The sequence below is a fragment of the Lycium ferocissimum genome, chromosome 4 (assembly GCF_029784015.1).
Source record: "Lycium ferocissimum isolate CSIRO_LF1 chromosome 4, AGI_CSIRO_Lferr_CH_V1, whole genome shotgun sequence".
Lineage (NCBI taxonomy): Eukaryota > Viridiplantae > Streptophyta > Magnoliopsida > Solanales > Solanaceae > Lycium > Lycium ferocissimum.
In genome coordinates, this window is record NC_081345.1 from 46,293,699 (window position 1) to 46,313,382 (window position 19,684).

Genomic DNA, 19,684 nt, shown 5'->3' on the forward strand with positions numbered 1-19,684 from the left:
AATTGAAACGGAGGGAGTATTTTTATGCATCCTTGGAAAGAAAAAAAAAATAGAATTTCAAAGCTATCTAGCTATCTTAGATATCATGGAGAAATATTAGAAGAGTTAAAGGTGGCAAATCAAGAAAAACTGAAGGAGCAAGGTTAAAGAAGAAAAAGTCTACGATGGCAATTGCAAAATATATTATATTATTGTTAGCCAAGAAAATCAGAATTTACTCTTCATGTTATGTTCCTATGGTTCAGAATGATCTCGTGATAATGTTCTTTTCAGTAGTTTTACAAAGTTAAAGGTCTAATTAGGGATTCAATTTTTACATATGTCTCTGCTTGTAGCATAGGTTGGAGATGAAGATGTTCATCCCTTTACAATTTTGATGATGATCAATGCAGTTAGCTATACAAGGCTTGATGGTCAATATATATATATATATATATATATATATATATATATATATATATATATATATATATATATATATATATATATAATATATAAGTTAGTGTATGATAAAGTGATGTAAAGACCTCTCTCTACGACTAAGATTCATATTTATCTCTTTCCTCCTTTTTATTTTTTTGACATTTTTCCTTTCTCTTTATTATATATCCTTTCATTTGGTGTATTTATTTGTCCATTAAATTAAATTTTGAGTAAAAACCTTACATCAATTAGCTTTTCATATTTATTTCATTTATGAAGATTAGAACGCGATCGAAGTCAGAGAAACTTTCCATTTCTTCTTTATTATATTATTTATTCCATATTTATATTGAGTTACATATTTTTTTTGTAGGTTACAACTTTCCATTCTCTTCTTTATGTTATTTTTGTTGTAACTGTTAAATAGTTACTGCATTTTATCAATACTAATTCTAATTGGATGTAATTCAATTTCTCCACCTTCTTAATATTCTGTATTAAAATGAATAATGAATGTAATTTAATCAATATGCATCTTCATATTCATTGGTGTGTCTTTATACACTATATATAGAGCAAATTGATTTGTGAGACATGTGGTATGCGGTTGCAACTGAAGCTTACTAGGAGCAGTTTCAAGGGCCGGATATCAATTTTTTAGTAACCAAAGAGAAGGGAAATTATTGTTTCAATTTTGTAGAAATCAATTCAAACTTCTTTTTAGTTCCCTTTTTTTTACCTTGCGATTAACTATGTAAAAAATTGTGTTTTTCCAGCTTTCATTTTTGGTGTCATTGTTGCAGGACTACCAATAAACAGTTGAATACTATGTATTTGGTTTCTTGAAATAAGATCTATACGATAGGGTAATTACACGATAGATAGTATCTTTTTTTTTTTTTTTTTTTTTTTTTTTTAACTCGAATTTTACCGACCTATTTTATTTTCTTGATCTGAAATCGGCTTTTATCTTCCTCAGTTTCTGTAATGTTACTGTTTGACTTTTTAATGTTGCCTTAATAATTTTATAAATTTGTTATGTTGGTGACAGTGTTGTTTGAAAAATATAGTATTTTAAAAGACCGAATGTTGCTCCCAAACGCACACGCAAGTATACGCGGTCGTACAAGTAATATAGCGTTTTTAAGTCCAGATATCGTACCCACAGGGATTTATGATTAACTATTTACTAAATTAAACTAATTCTACTTATCTAAACAAGAAATAAAATCCAAATTATATTTGTAAACTAACTAAAAATAAAAGAAAGCAAATAATGAACTTCAACCAAGAAAGAGCGAATTTTTATCGGAGAAGAGATAGATCTAGGGCTATGACCACTAACAATCCAGTTGAGTCTTCAAATCGTTCTACCTATGGGTTACTAGTTGACGGGTTAATTATAACTTTATGATATTCTCTCGAACTACTCACAAGCCTGTAGATGCTACTATAACGCCTATATCTCTATGGTCGTCAGAGGTAACAAGAACGCATTTATTTCTCCGTATTAAACTAAGTAGGGCTAAAGGGTATATCTCTATCCTCAGTAGCGAAACGATTAAATCGCACAAACTCTATTTATTCTTATCACGTACGTGAACTCTCTTTCTCAAGTCCAATTCACGCACCACAGATAGTGTCTAATTAGTGATCAAGTAATCAAACAATTAAGCACAAGAATAAATAAGCAACCCAAAAATATGAAAATTTAATAGATAGAAACGATAATCAAACGTCAACTTTCATGTTTGTGTCAAAGCCCTAGAACTAAAGAGTTTAGCTCCACATAGACATGAAGGAAAAACAACAAATCATCCGAATAAAAATATCAAAATAAGTATTACAGAGAAGAGAAGGTAAAACCCTGTAAATACGGCCTCCACGGCGGCTCCAAGCTCTCTCTAAGTCCAAAGTTATGAACTAAGGGTTTCAAGCTATCCAAAGTTATGTCAAAACCTGTCTTATGGACTATTTATAGGTGTGGGAAAAGGCCGATATAAAATAACTGAGTCCAAAACAAATTGGGAAGACTTTAATTCCGAAAATCCCTTTCCTTCGCATCGTGTAATGCGGGAAAACACCGCCTCGGGTCCAATTTCTTTGTCTCCGAGTTGTTGGTCTTCGTTTCTGGCTGCCGCACTACTTGTTCAAAATTCAATTGCACATTTGCACTAATCATTACAACATAATAATTATGTTTCCCACTCTTGTCTCCTCTCTTTTCTCTTTTCTTTTCCTTTTAATTCAATGTGGCACATCTCTTATTTTTCCATTTGTTCCATGTTTCACACTGTTTTCTTTCTACATTGTGAAAATATAATGTTAGGCATAAATTATCATAATTAATACTCAAAAGCCAATTAAAAGTACTAAAATATGAGGCAACAATGAGTAAATATATGCAATTTAGGCCGAACATCACCACCCCACACTTAGACTCTTGCTCGTCCTCGAGTAAGCATTAAAATCACTCTCAATAAATCAAGCATGTGAATACCACCACTTTGGTTGATACCAACAATTAGGCCCTATAACAACTCAAACCATCAAATATACACTTCCCCGATCATCATGCAAGATATACAAGTCAACAACAAACATCAAACTTCTAACCTCCTAACCTCATAGACGGACTCTAACTCATCAAACTTGAGCTCGCTCACCCACTCTATCAAAGAAGCTAACAACATCACCTATCTATCATGAAACAAGTGCCTTCACAAGAAGAAATAGTCCACACACTCAAATCAAAGAATCGAATGTAATTTAAGAACTTAAGCATCAAAGCACAACTCTCACACTCACAAAGAAATTCACATGTTTGCACAAAGAACCATACGCTTGCCCATTATGTACATCTTTACTAATTAAGTGTGCTCGAATAGAATCAAATAGGATTTTAACGGGTTGTAATGTTGGCTAGGGGACGGGTAGGAAAACTATATAATAGTGACTTACGCTTCCCTAAGCACTTTGCACTTTTAGACTTCATCACCCATTATTTCATCTTTTTCACTTTATTTTTCAGCCCTCTCTTCACCAATTGTTTTCACTAATAATTCTCATCATATCAAGAACACTTAAATCATTTTTTTTAAAGCAATTTTTTTTTGTTCATTTTTTTTTTTTTCATGTCACATTCTTTCTAAGAGGGCATTTTCATCACTTTGCAGCTATCATTGGTCACCATTTTTTACTCGACCATCCCTTTTCTTCACATTTATCAATTATATCACAGTCTAAGCTACAGTGCTCAAGGAAGCAAGGTGAAAAAACTAGGGATTCAAACAAAAGGGTCAAGGCAAAAATATGGCTAACAAACAAAAGGCTACAGGCTCAAAGGGCTAACTAGTGGTATAATATCTGAAAAGGCTAAAATTCACAAGACATATCAAAGAAAGCCTATAATCATCTTCCAAACAGAGCAACACTTTTATTTCGCTTCAATAACATGCAGGGCAAGTTCTAGACTAAGATGCAAAACATGGAATATATGCACGAAATCCTCACCTCACATGGCACAAGTCTCAATCAAGATGGATCAATTTTATTCTAAGACAGATAGGATCATGACGAACTACAAAATAAGAATAAGCTATATACAGAGTCACAACCATGAGTCTAGGTGTCAAAAAGTCTGCTATGTTTTTTTTTTCATTACTCAAGCACTCACAGGAAAATACTACTCAATCTCAGGCCCAAATATGCTAGTATCAACCAAGTCAAAAGGTCTTTCTTCTCTCTCCTTTACTACTCCTAAAAAAACTAATCCTAAAAATAAAAAAAATTATTACCCGGTTCAAAGGCCCCCCCCCCCGGGAAAGAACCGAGGCCATAAGAAAACCCAAGGGGTGGATGATGAATGCCACTAATGAGGGACTTAAGAAGTTACTAAATAAAATCAAAGAAAATAAAAAATCTTTTTCGAATTTTTCCTTTTTTTTTTTTTTTTTTTTGGACACTAAGACTCAAAACTAATAATAATAATAATAAAAAAAAATCCTAACCCATATTAAATCATCATCCTCAGCCTTCCCAGGGACGTATTTTTCACCCCACACTTAAAATCATGCAATGCCCTCAGTGCATATGTCACGACCCAAATTATGGATCATGCGGGCACCCACACTAACCCTCCTTGGTGGGCGAACCCTTCAGATAACTACCTTAATTTGATACAACATGCGGAATAAATACTGTTATTATAAGAAATTCCCAAAATCTGGTCTAGACTCATACAAGAGCTTCTAAGAAGTTTACAATTTGAATAGATAACACTCAAACCGGGATACGACTTCGTTTAAGGATAGAGAACAACAGAAATCTAAGGAGAGACTGCGGGTTGCAATAGCTCACCCAAACGTCTTTGACGAATGCCTCGAAACGGTCGTGAGACTCCGAACATCACCTCGAAAATAACTCTACACTCCGTAAGGAGTGTAGCAAGAGTAGTATGAGCACAACACTAGGCTCGTAGGTATCATAGGCCGACAATGGTTAGTTCACGCATATAAACAAGAAGCAACTAACAAGTAAGCGGATAAGTAATCAAACACACACACATCTAGCACATGAGAAAGTCTTGCATTAACGATAGTCACGGGGATCTCAATATCTCGGATTATAAGCCTAGGGAGAATTCTATAAACCTCGATTCCATCCACCTTTAAAATAAATACTCACAAACAACAACTCGGTAATTCACAAATCAAGAATCAATCGAGAGAATGTGCCATGCAATGACATGAATGACCATTCAAATGGAGTGCTATGCAATGCAATGTCGTGCTATGTAAATGTTATGCAATGCGGTAGTCACCTCTCACACTCCACTCCCGCACACACATGCTATGGCAATGCCTCATAGTCATGACCCATGGGGGACCCGCGAAGTCCATGTACCACTCGCTCCCGAATATAACCTCGGATCACGAGCACACTCTCACGATCCCGGCAAAGACCTCGGGCATCGGACACTCCATCGTTCCCGGCAAGAAACCTCGGGCAACAAACACTCACAATCTCCGGCGAAACCTCGAGTCTCTCTCCGTCACTCTCAATCTCCGTAAACCTCGGAGTCTCTCTCGTCACTCTCAATCTCCGTAAAACCTCGGAGTCTCTCAATCACTCTCCTCACCATTATAACAACATAAGAGTAATATGAAAGCATGTCATGCATGATATCCGTCTCAACTATATCACCAATATGCAATAAACAAGTACAAGTCATATTATTGCCCACGGCTCAATCATCAATATTACCCTTCCCTTTCATAAGGTGAGGGAGCTAGTATGTGATAAAGATACAACTAGGTGATAATTACATCACATAGCACATAGAATATGGGATGCATGCCTCGCGTGGAATCAACCTCAATAATCACCGCAATCATAGGTTCCATAGATTCATACTAGGAATTGCAATTCAATATTCAATTCTCGAATAACCTTCCTTTTCCATATGACCGGTGGGAGAACAAGAGAGAGAGAATTATATCAAATACATGAAATCACAATACAATGACAGCTCACATAACAATATCGTAATAATGGCGACGAGCCCACATAACAAATCACAATAATGGCGATAAGCCCACATAACGATATCACAATAATGGCGACAAGCCCACATACCAATACCAACCTAGATGGAATTTACCTCCACACCATGCCCGAAGGCCTATCATGCTTTCCCCGTCAATCACTACTATTTACATACGTTTCGCTAACCGAGTCTAGACATAAAGTAAACCGTAACCTACCTCAATGCCGAACGTGTGTCACGAACTTTCACGCCAAAGCTTTTTCCTTCGAAGTGCTTCCGATCGGACCAGGTCTTTAGTGCTTATTCGTCACACAATATGTGTACGCTACCCAATAATACTTTAACCTATATTAAGACGCCAACAACTATGGTTAAGCTACGGGGAGATTCAAACGTATTCTAACGTTAGTAACTCCTTTCTAGATGTTTAGGCGATGTTTTCTCTTGTATCTAAACCAACCACATACTACCAATACAACATCAATAATTATGTGTTCAATACCAATCCGGACAGCCCACACAATATTCTAAACGTACCCACATTCATAACATGCAATAACGATTCACATACGGCTTCGACATTCTCAAGTTAATTTTATTAGTTTGTAGCCTTAACGTTTGCATGTAGCAACTTATAACAGCCCATCCAACATACAATATGATGTATCCTCTTAACTTATAATTATTCTTTCCAACTTAATGAAAACACAAGTCCAAAACAGTCCACTACCACAACATGTCCAAAACGAGTCTCTAACCGACAACATAACGATGTTCGGAATTCTTGCAAACGTTTACGAACATACTAAGCCAACCACATGCGATTTTTATACCTCATTTCATGTCTTCTTTTCATATAATTTTAGTAAGTTATGACCAGCTATCCACACGACAAGTACAACATCAATTCATACGCAACTACGCTATATCGTCATTTTTATAATCCTTAAAACAACTCACAAATGACTTTAGTTTCAACTCCAACCATTAAACACCTTCCTTTCCATCATAAAATTCATGATAATAACAATCAAAATATCAAGTAAAAACAGTTCACTAACTTCTTCACAAAACAGTCACACACGGCTACACCATGCTTCAACATCTCTCACATAAAATCATAGATTCAACCATTTTCATACTAACATAACTTCACCTTTAACCTTCCAATTCTTTTCATTCTTTTTACCATGAGATCTATGATAGTAACAACCATATTTATTAAAGAAAATCAGTCCATTAATTCCACCAAAACAGTCCCTACGGCCAACTAACATTCCAACGCCAACTTTCATGATTTTATGCATGCGATTCATGTTCGTCAAGTTACAACCATACTTCAACATCAACACATATAACCCCATAACTACTATCACGTTCCAACATCAATACACCTTATTTCATGCATACAACTTATATTCACACATCTACATCACCCTTAATACTTGAAAAGAAAGTTAGATCGTACCTTGACAACTTGACTTCTCTACTTGGCTGTAGTTGGTGACTTGAGATGGAAAATGGTTCTTGTTGCTCCAAAGACTATCTTCACGTTTTAGGGACCTTCTAAAGGGTTGAAACACCTTGGAAAATAATTTTTGGATCAAGACTCAAAGGGCTCAAAAATCAGCCCCTTGGCCGAATGCTCTCTCTCTCTAGGCTTAAGTTTTCTTTCTTTGTGTTGTGTAGTTGAAATGAATTGTGATGGCTGATTTCTTGGTCATTATTTGGTTCAACTTTGATGCCTACAAGTTGGTCACATGCTCCACTTATGGCATGATTCATTCCATTAACTTTACACTTTAAATTTCCTAATTTGTTTTCTCAACTTTAGGCCAACCTCACCTTCTTGTTTCTCCTTTCTTCTTTCTTTTCAATTGTTTACAAGACAATCTTATGTGTGTTGAATGATTCATGCACCACCCTTTGTCTATTGTAATCATGCCAAGATGGATGAGCAATATTTAATGTGAAATGATCCCTCCACCATGTTATGTCCTCCTAAAACAATGTATACTTTCATAAAGTAGTGGATGCTCAAATATTCAATTGTATGCTTCAACTTTTTCTCCTCAAAATTTTCAGCCCCTTGGCCGAACCTCACCTTGGTTATGAAGTGTATTTTAGTTGTCCACAATATAATGAAAGTGTAGTGGATGAATCAACATTTAATTGCCCATTTGTATGTCTTCCATTAACCTTATTTTAGATGACTTTGAGTCATCCTTTTTACCTTGGATGTTGATGCTCTTGTTGGCTCATTATTTTCACCAATTTTTACTTAACACCACACTTAAGTAATTCCTAATCTCCAATAACATTCTTGTACTAAGAAAAATTTGTAACCGATTAGTTCTAGTTTAGAAATTAAAATCCGAAGTTTCTATCTCACGTTGATTCCTTCGCGAATAACTCGACGTATAAAAATACGGGATCTAACATTCTCCTCCTTTAGAACATTCGTCCTCGAATGTCAAATGAGGACTAAAACTCGTCAATTAAATAACCGAATCACCCGTTATCGCAGACTATAGACAGCAAGATTAGACCACGAAAAGGGTGTTTTAGGAATATTAGGCCTAAAAGTGCTAAACGACCAAATGGGTCGTTACAGCATATAGATGGAAAAATTAAAAACTAGTAAAGCAAGAAATACTCCCTAGGGTCCTCTAAGGCCTAGCTAGCAACATGCTCTCATCATTAAGGGTCGGCACGACCCCACACTTAAGCTCAAACATGCTCCTCAGCTTTCAACTTTGGGTACTCAGACTTCCCCTAATCTGCAAAACAAAAACAAAACAAAACAAAACTTGACACTATAAAAATAAAAATCTATAATTATTACACATTGGGTTGCCTCCTAATAAGCGCCTTAGTTAACGTCGTGGCACGACGTGAATCAACTTCACCACTTTTCCCTCCACTTTGAGGATATGAATTGCGCCCCTAATTTTGCATCAAATTTTCTGCTCCGCTCTGGGCGGCGGTGTGAAAATAAAAGAACCAAGCACATAGGTGTCGCATCTTGCACTTCTTGGCCCTTAAGTGAGGAATGTCATTTTGTCTCTTTGGTGTGGCAAATTTCGGGATGTATGGCTCTTGTTCCTCATCTATAGACATTTTCATCGGCGTGGATATATATATATATATATATATATATATATATAATATAATGCTCGATTTTCATGTCGCCAACCAAACATAATGTAGAAAAATGTTTAGAATGAGGACCAACACGCCCCAACTCTAAAACTGCATTATTTCTGACATCCTCACTTTTGTACACCTCCTCAACAATGACTTCATCAACAAAGATCTGATCGAATGGTTGGAATTCCTCTATTTGCTCCACAAGATGGCCAGCATCCACGACAATTGGTGGTTGAGCATCAGACGCCTCAACTTTTTTATTTATTTGAGCCTGCAGGTCATAGATGTCTGAGCCAAATTGGTCTATCTCTTGTTCGAGCTTTGTTCTTTCTTCCATGAAGTATGTCATGTCACTTGTAATTTCATCAAGATAATCCTCCCATACCTCTAATCGGTGAGCTCGAACCAATAGCCAAGTATCATTCACAGCATCCACTTAGTGATTTCCACTTTGTGAAAATCACTTGAGAGACTAGAACAACACTTAGGACACTCTTTCCACTGACCACCACACTGGCTACAAAAGTTCCAGTCATAGAATTTAGAAGGGTCACACATCACATCCCTTATGCGCCAAATTTTAGAACAATTTTCCCATAAGTGGGGTCCTCCACAAAGTGCACAAAAATCATTAAAGCATGAATACCCAACATTTGATAAATTTTAGAGTTCAAAAATGCCATGCCGGGAAGAATACGAGAATATTAAACAAAAAAAAAAAAAAAAAAAAAAAAAAAACTTGAATAGACAAAAAGAAAAGTCTAATCTAGATAAACATTTAATTTCTAAGTCCCCGGCAATGGCGCCAAAGACTTGTTGCTCCCAAACGCACACGCAAGTATACGCGGTCGTACAAGTAATATAGGATTTTTAAGTCCAGCTATCGTACCCACAGGGATTTATGATTAACTATTTACTAAATTAAACTAATTCTAATTATCTAAACAAGAAATAAAATCCAAATTATATTTGTACACTAACTAAAAATAAAAGAAAACAAATAATGAACTTCAACCAAGAAAGAGCGGATTTTATCGGAGAAGAGATAGATCTAGGACTATGACCACTAACAATCCAGTTGAGTCTTCAAATCGTTCTACCTATGGGTTACTAGTTGGTACTGTTAATTATAACTTTATGATATTCTCTCGAACTACTCACAAGCCTGTAGATGCTACTATAACGCCTATATCTCTATGGTCGTCAGAGGTAACAAGAACGCATTTATTTCTCCGTATTAAACTAAGTAGGGCTAAAGGGTATATCTCTATCCTCAGTAGCGAAATGATTAAATCGCACAAACTCTATTTATTCTTATTACGTACGTGAACTCTCTTTCTCAAGTCCAATTCACGCACCACAGATAGTGTCTAATTAGTGATCAAGTAATCAAACAATTAAGCACAAGAATAAATAAGCAACCCAAAAATATGAAAATTTAATAGATAGAAACGATAATCAAACGTCAACTTTCATGTTTGTGTCAAAGCCCTAGAACTAAAGAGTTTAGCTCCACATAGACATGGAGGAAAAACAACAAATCATCCAAATAAAAATATCAAAATAATTATTACAGAGAAGAGAAGGTAAAACCCTGTAAATACGGCCTCCACGGCGGCTCCAAGCTCTCTCTAAGTCCAAAGTTATGAACTAAGGGTTTCAAGCTATCCAAAGTTATGTCAAAACCTGTCTTATGGACTATTTAATTTATAGGTGTGGGAAAAGGCCGATATAAAATAACTGAGTCCAAAACAAATTGGGAAGACTTTTAATTCCGAAAATCCCTTTCCTTCGCACTGTGTAATGCAGGAAAACACCGCCTCGGGTCCAATTTCTTTGTCTCCAGTTGTTGGTCTTCGTTTCTGGCTGCCAGTACTACTTGTTCAAAATTCAATTGCACATTTGCACTAATCATTACAACGTAATAATTATGTTTCCCACTCTTGTCTCCTCTCTTTTCTCTTTTCTTTTCCTTTTAATTCAATGTGGCACATCTCTTATTTTTCCCTTTGTTCCATGTTTCACACCGTTTTCTTCCTATATTGTGAAAATATAATGTTAGGCATAAATTATCATAATTAATACTCAAAAGCCAATTAAAAGTACTAAAATATGAGGCAACAATGAGTAAATATATGCAATTTAGGCCGAACATCACCGAATAAGTTATTGGGAACGACAAACATCACCTCAATTTGCTGAAAGCTCTTTATCCGGGAGAGTAAACTACATAAATAGATATTTTTAGCATGTTGTTTACTTCTGTCTGTAATATATACACATTTATTCCAATATTAATTTATGATAACCTGTAATTTTTCTACAAAAACAAAAGGAAAACACTGTCAAATAGTAGTGTTACTATTCTTGGTAACAATATGTAATGTACTTTGAACAATAGCATCCTTGAAACTGCCTTCCATGGTTTCATTTTCGTTTTATTTCATGAGGCGAATGATGATTCAAGAAGTTTTTTTTTTTTTTTTAAGCGAATCCGCTAGGCGGGTACCTAGGGCTATTTTTTATTAATAAATAAAAGTTAACCTCACAGATAAGAGTACAAGCAAGGGGGTTCAAGAAGGTGTTTATACTACATATTGATTGAATTGTGTTTTCGCCAAGACTTGCTAAAAAGTCTATTCTCATTGATTCGAGTATATGTGTTAATGTGTCCATCAGGACAAGTTATAATGTGGAAATTGTGCACCTTAATTTTTGCTTATTATGGAGTTCTATCTTCGGCGTTTATGGAGGACTCGAGTCATCACACAAACTAAAAAGTATTTATATTTTAGTTCATGATCAATAGCCTGTTTGGCCAAGTTTATTTTCCCCCAAAAGTACTTATTTTTTCAATAAGTGCTTATTTGAAAAAAAGTGAGGTGTTTGGTCAAGCTTTTGGGAGAAAATAAGTGCTTCTGGGGAATAGCAGAAGCAGTTTTTCAGAAGCTAAAAAAAACAGATTTTGCCCAAAAGTACTTTTTTGAAAAGTACTTTTGAGGAAAATACAAATAGAAGCACTTTTTAAAAGTTTGGCCAAACACTAATGACTGCTCAAAAGTACTTTTTTAATTAATTGGCCAAACACAAACTGTTTTTCGCCAAAAGTGCTTTTTTGAAAAGTACTTTTAAAAAAAAGTACTTTTTAAAATAAGCTGATTTTAGAAGCTTGGCCAAACAGGCTACAACTCTAAAATCGACTAAATATTTAGCTTTAGAATCGATATTTTTTATGAGGTACCTGTTGAAATGTTTTATTCATAGCCCTCTATTATTTGCTAATCTATATATAATATAAAGCTAGGTATAGACAAGGTGATGTGGCACCTCTCTATGGCCTAGAATGTTGTTTATCTTTTTTCTCAATTTTTTGTCTTTTCTTCTAATTTTTCATGTTAAATAAATAATTATCCCTTCTAAAATAAATACTCCATCCGTTCACTTTTACTTGTCCACTTTTGACATTGCACACCCCTTAAAAAATAATAATTGAAGTGCATAATTTACCAATCTACTCATATCAATTGATGCATATTTTTATTGAATTTGGAATATGATTTTTATTGAATAGTGATTAATACTATGGGTAAAATGGAAAAAAAGAAATTGTCTTGTCTTGATATTCTAAAAGTGATAAGTAAAAGTGAAAATCTATTTTTAGAATATTAGACAAGTGAAAGTGAACGGAGGGAGTATAAGTAATGGACGTAACTACTGCCATAATGAGCATAATGGATCAATTATTGTTGTAACAGATAATCTCTTAGAATTCTATACGTATTGAAACGACTGCAACAATAAATAAATAGGGTAAGCAGTGGAAAAATACTGAACAAGCTATAAAGGTGTGTCTGATTAAAAGAAATAACTTGATAGAATATAGCCGATACACGATGATGATTGGAGGAATGGAGCGATAATAACTTGATGGAGTATAGCCAATACACGATGATGATTGGAGCGACCCCTATCGTGTACGAGTACTATTTTTCACTTCATTCTTCAGTACTTCTTTTAAGCTCTCTTTTATTGTGTATTTCATTACGTACCCCTTTGACGAAAGTTGTGTGTTGAATTTATAGGGTGGTGATGACTGATGAGAATAATAAAATGGTAAGATAGTCTATTTGAAGAAAAAAGAGGATTTAATTGGTGTTTGCCAGAAAATTAGGAGGAGGAAGAAAAGCAATCAACGTGTGGATTAGTTAAAAAGGATAACGATTTTTATATTTTCAAAGCTAAGAGTAATAGAAGGAAAGAAGAGGATGAAAGGAAGGGAGGGTGAATACAGGAAACTGAACTGTCATGGAGGGGAATGGAAAGGAAATAAAGAAGAAAAATGAAAAGGAAAATTAAGTTTACAATATAAAATTCAGTCTGACAACCGGTTCAGTCCTTGTTGAAGAAGGCAATTTCTTTCTTCCTTTTTTCCTTTCTACTTTGATTACCTTTTTCGCATTTTATTTTAAAATTTCAAAAGAGGAGAAAATCTTGCATTCAAAACACGTTTAACTTGTAAACGAAAAGGACGTTTAAAATTGGGTTACGAAATATACCAAATATATGAATCAACCCAAACACATGTTCTTTCTTAAACGTTTACTTTCTAATATTTTTCTTACCGCGCAAAGCGCAGGTAAATTTACTAGTTAAGATTACATGAGGAGGACTCCTCCTTTACGCTAAGCTTTCAAAATAGAACCAAGCAAGATTGAAGAAAAGATTAAGCATTGTCAAAATGAGCATAGTTAATAAATGGGAAAATCATTAACCTGTCCAAACTTAAACGATTGTATGGGGCCCAACTCCATAAATACCTAATTTCGGGATCACCATTTATATCATATGTGCAGTGCGTAAATATTTGCAAGTTTACCTACTCGGGAATAATTGTCTAGAGTTACATATGACTGAAGTTCATGCACAAATGGCTGCAATTCAACTATTTTTGCCTAAACTTCAGCAATATGTGGCTGAATTCAGTCATTTTTGTCTGAACTTCAGTCATTTTTACTTGAAGTTTGGGTGTATTACCTAAAGTTCAGGCACATATGACTAACATTCAGCCACTTTTGCCTAGACGTCAGGCAATAATTGAGCTTCAACCATATTTAACTTTAGCTAGACACCGCATGTCAAAAGCTGTTCCAAAGTCGTGGATGTGCAAAAAAATTGAAAAGTAGGTACAGGCTAAATAGTTATGTCCAAATAAAGTACATACCTCACTAAATAATTACGTTGTAGGGTCATATTTTCACGGACTAATTTGCCACCCCTACCCCTAGATTCCATTGTTAATTTTAGCTGTGCATAAATCTCTTGGAGAACCTTGACGGAATCTCCTTTAAATAGCACAGCTTATGGAGATTCCTCATGAGTAGGTTAATTTAACTTTTGTAACTCGTATATATACTAGAAGCCTGTGAGAATTCTCAGCACATGTAATTACCTGTTATTGTACCAACTTAACTTCATTTTTTTTTTGGGTACAGAATTTGACTAAACAAAAACCTTAACATTTTTCATAAGCCACACATATCCAATTTGCCAGGAGAAAACATTTCATTTCCTTCAACCCATTCTTCCATATTATCAAATCTTCTTAGCTAGTGTTTGTAGCCTTCATTCGCTAGAAAATTCGCATATTAGTTCACCTCCTTCTAAATATATTTGAATGTGGTCTTATTGCTACTATATCCCATTTAAACTTCTTGGTTCATAATCCAAAATTTTATTGAATTTTTTGCTTTTCGCACATATATATTGGGGTTGGTTGAAATCATAGTACTAATACTATATCATCCAATATCTATCAGAAGCAAATCTAGGGTAGATTTTATGAGTTCAACTAAATAAGGTTCGAACTATGTATACATATGCAAATAAAAATCAAATGCATACATATAATAAGACCAGCAATCATTCTAACTTACTGAATCTATGGCATATGTTTGTCTGGTGTTAATTCTTGATGAAAATTTTCACGATACACAGAGAAAATTTCTTATGTTTTATTTACTGATCTCCTATAAAAAGTGTCATATAACAAAAACATAAAAAGAATATTATATGTTCTGAAAATAAAGTAGGCTCTTGCCATCATTTTATTGTAAACGGGAGAAGAGAATTGCACAATACAAGGATAAAAAAAAAATTGAGGCACATAAAAATGAAAGATGAAGATAAACATAGAGCAAATTGATAATATTAAAATACTTTATTCTTACCAAACAACATATATAAGACTCACATATACATAGCTACTACACCAATCCTTAAACTCCTAGTGACATGAACGCACTATAATTAATGAACAATACAACATGACTCAAAACACATACTTTTTTTTGTGTGTGCATACCTTTTTTTGTGTGTGCGCGCGCTTCGGATGACATATTTTATATATTAACTAGTCGTTATCAAATGTGATCCTTTCCTTAATGTCTGATTTGAAGGGTCATCAACATAATAGTCATATACAAATGAAGGCGGAGAAATAAAAGGTAGTATCAATGCTATTACGACCATATCTAGACAAAAGACACATTTCTACAACTTGTACATAATTAATTGAGCACCATATTGAGGTTGAAGCATTAGCGGATGAGGAGCATGAGCATAAGATGGAGAGAGTTCAAATGCATAGTGTTTTAGAATCATGGCCATTGCCATTTTTGCCTCTAACATAGCAAAGTTTTGGCCAATGCATATTCTTGGACCCCAACTAAATGGTAAAAATACAACGTGTCCTTTTGTTGCTTTTGATATTCCTTCACTAAATCTCTCAGGATTGAACTCCATTGCATCATCTCCCCATATTTCAGTATCATGATGCAACAAAATTGCTGTTAATATGAGTTGCACCCCAGAGGGTAAACACAAATTCCCTAACTTTGTTTCTGTGTGTACCATTCGGTTAATCACATATGCTGATGGATACAACCTTAACACTTCGTTTAAGATCATAGTTACCTATTAATGAATAAATAGATCACAAGTTAATATTATGGCCATCAAAACATATTTATTTTAGAAGATAAAAGGACGAATTCAACTTCACGGATGGCCACTCAATTTTTACTCTATTGCACTTGATGTAATGAAAAGTCACTCACTTTGCCCAAGTACTATAAAAAGTCAATAAGCATTTGTAATAAAATAGTTACTCAATTTTTCCTAATTATCTTAGGATTAATATTACGTAAACGGTCACCATGTGTCGTTTGTTTCCTCGTAGTGATCAGTTTCTTGGTGATACTTAGGCAAAGTTGAATAATATTTTGATCATAAAAAGTCGTTTATTAACATTGGTGCAATAAATTGACAGTTGAGTGGCCGATCCTAAAATTAATCCAAGGGTGTGGCCTGGTCATCAATGAAGTGAGTGAAAAACATGGGAGACCAGAATTCAAGTTTAAGTAGGAGACGAAGAAACTTTAAGGGATTTCTTCCCATCTGCCTAATCGTAGGTTGGCAGAGATTTCCGATTGAGGTACATGCAAACTGACCCGAACACTGTTGCAATAATAAAAAAAAAGTTCAAAATAGTTGAGAATGTAGACAATACTTACTACTTTTAGCTGATTCAACTTGTCATAGTCAACTTCATCACTACCAAAAACTTGTAGAATCTCTTCTCTAGCTCTTTCTTGCCAAATAGGATACTTGCACAATAAAATCATTGCCCATACAAGTAAAGTTGAGGTAGTCTCTTGCCCGGCAAAATAGAACATTTTACACTCTTCAATCACCTCATCAATGCTCATACCAAATTTTTTATGTCCATGTTGTTGAATTTCTTTTAAATTGGATGCCAATAATATACCCAATAAATCATCATGCTCTTTTCCGGTTTCAATCATCCTCATTCTTTTATTGATAATTCCCAGTACAAGTACTCTTACTTCATTGAAGATTTGCTTCATCCTTTTATTCCTTTTAGTTGGCAAAAACCTACATTTCATGAAAATTAATTAGTACAAATCTGCAAACAAGAAAAGTATCCTAGTGGTGATTTTGTTAGAACAATGATAATAGTTTTGTTAGAAAATTGGGTTATAAGAAACATGAAAGATTTAAAGACACAAAAACACGTCTGTTGAAGATAGTTGAAGTCTTTTTTAGGAGAAATGAAAAAAATGCTAAAAGCACTACTATTTTTGCGATTCAACTAAGCCACACAATATTATATATATGCTTATATATTTTGATTGAGGGATGCAACACGAGGACTTCTGAGGGGTTATTACCCAAGCACACTTAGCTTTGAAGTTCTAATGGAATTCAGAGTGTTAGTGCTGATATGATTACATCCTCACATGTGTTGTATTCAACTACATTACTTTTCTAGTTTTGATTCTAGAATTTCACCTTTTGAATCATTGTCTCTCTACAATATTTTAAAATTAAAAATATCTGAAATTTCCAAAAGAAACCAACCATATTTATTGACTAAGCAAAACTTATATTATCATTAGATAAAGTCAATGGATAAATTCATGTATTTGTGATATATCAAAGTGTATTTGTTAAATAGATTGTCAAGGATGAATCTGAAAAAGAAAAAAGAAAAAAATCTCAAATCATTTCAAGATTTACTAACCACTTTGAAAATTAAAATGACTGAATATTTTTTAATAAAATGTAGTGTTTCAAAATTATTGAAACAGTATCTAATAATTTTTTATTTTATTTTTTTAGCATACATAAGGAAATAAATAGTTCTACCTCCTTCCTGGGATGTATATTGTGCGTGACATTTCTGCGATTAGTTGAAGTTGTTCTTTTTGAAGTTCAAAAATCTTTCTTCCTTCTTCATAACTACTGCCAAAAGCAGTTCTTGAAATTGCATCACTTGTCAAAGTTTGGAGATATGGCCACACATCTATTTCTGATCCTTCTTTCGAGATAATGTTCTCCCATTTGTTCAATATCTCATTAATAGTCAATTTGAATGCAGGTAGCATATGCTGCACATTAATAAGAATCCAACCTTAAGTTTGCCAAACATAGACATAAGGGGTCATCTGGTTGCTGGTTAGAGTTATCTGAGATATTAGTAATACAAGGATTAGTTATGAGGTAATCTATAAATTATTTTAAGTAGGAATTAGTTATTCATGTATTAGTTATTTCATCTTCTATCCTTGCATAAAATAATAAATAGATTCTCTTATAATTTATACATGTATTAGTTATACGTTGCAAACCATACAACATTAGGTGTGTTGAATTTTATACATAGCAAAAGAATGCTACCACACATGGTATTACTTATGCAGAATTTAATACATGAATAACTTAGCTCCTAACCAGCAACCAAATGACCCATAAGGAATCGTTTTCTTGATGAATTAATTATACAGGATTGTAACACATGGATTGTTTGTACGGGCATTAATGATACGAAAACTCATATTATGTAGAGAATAAATAATATAAGAATTGTTATACAAAGAGTAAACAATATATAACTTATTATACAGTGAATAAATGATATGGAGATTATTTTTAGGGATTACCTATTGTAAGGGCATTTTTATCTTTAGATGTTCTTATCCACACATTGCTAATACATGTATTATTTAATCTACTTTCAGTTATGTACTTGTAAAATAGTACACAAATTTCCCTATAACTTATGCCTATATTAATTATGCAAAATGTTTGATTATCGATATGAAAATCCGCATAAGTTATGTGGATTTTAAAACTGTTAACGAAACATCGTATAAAGTTATACAAAGATTAACTATTAGTGCATAATTTCATACTTCATACCAAACGTTGCATAAAGCAATAGCGATGCCATGATTAGTTTGGCTTCTAGTTCAAACTAAACGACCCCCTAAAAGTTTAACTTTTATAAACTGATCATGTAAAGAATCTTTACATGACTATCAGATCACCTAAAAGATAACTATAGGTAACCGTCCATTAAACGTGGAATAATGACCTGGAAATAAGCCATATTGATACTATAACTGTTGTATTTTATAATATTAGTGTATATAGGTTAAAATAAGAGAAAAGACATCATTTAACCCCTGAACTTGGCATGAAAACTCAGTTTGGAAACTAAACTTAACTTCTATTTATTTACCCCCCTTAACAACTTACGATTTAATTATCTTCCCCCTCTAGTGGCCCAGACCAGTTGAGGGCTGGGTAGTGTTAGACACGCGCGAGCTAATTGGTCCACGTCATTTATTAATTCCCCAACTTATTTTTACCCATTCCTCATAAAACCCGACCCGGCCCCAATTAACCCGACCCACCCCCAATTAAAATTACCCATCCCAAACAAAAACCCAACCACGGTTCCAATCGTCGCTTTTCCTTTCATTTCTTCAACCGAAACCTCTGCAACCGTCGTTGCAAAGTTAAAATCAAAAATATGCGTAAATCTTGTCGTTTCGGTGATATTGAAGATTAGTTAGCCTGAGAATTTGCGATTCTTGTTGTTCTCGTTAGGGTTTGTCTAGATTTCGATTTACGATTGCAAAAAATTAATCTTTAACTTCGTTTTTTTTTTTTTTTTTTTTGTAAAAATCTTGAATTTTT

General features: G+C 34.1%; 1 protein-coding gene across 1 annotated transcript; it reads right to left on the bottom strand.

Annotated features, from left to right (window-relative positions):
• Positions 1 to 15,495: 15,495 nt before the first annotated feature.
• On the bottom strand, positions 15,496 to 18,926 carry LOC132053317 (cytochrome P450 CYP72A219-like). Its single transcript, XM_059445287.1, has 3 exons — positions 17,849 to 18,926; positions 16,693 to 17,074; positions 15,496 to 16,093 (listed from the first exon to the last, which is right to left on the bottom strand). Exons 1-3 carry the CDS (start codon positions 18,085 to 18,087, stop codon positions 15,671 to 15,673), a joined length of 1,044 nt encoding a protein of 347 aa, XP_059301270.1. The 5' UTR covers positions 18,088 to 18,926; the 3' UTR covers positions 15,496 to 15,670.
• Between the last annotated feature and the right edge of the window lie 758 nt (positions 18,927 to 19,684).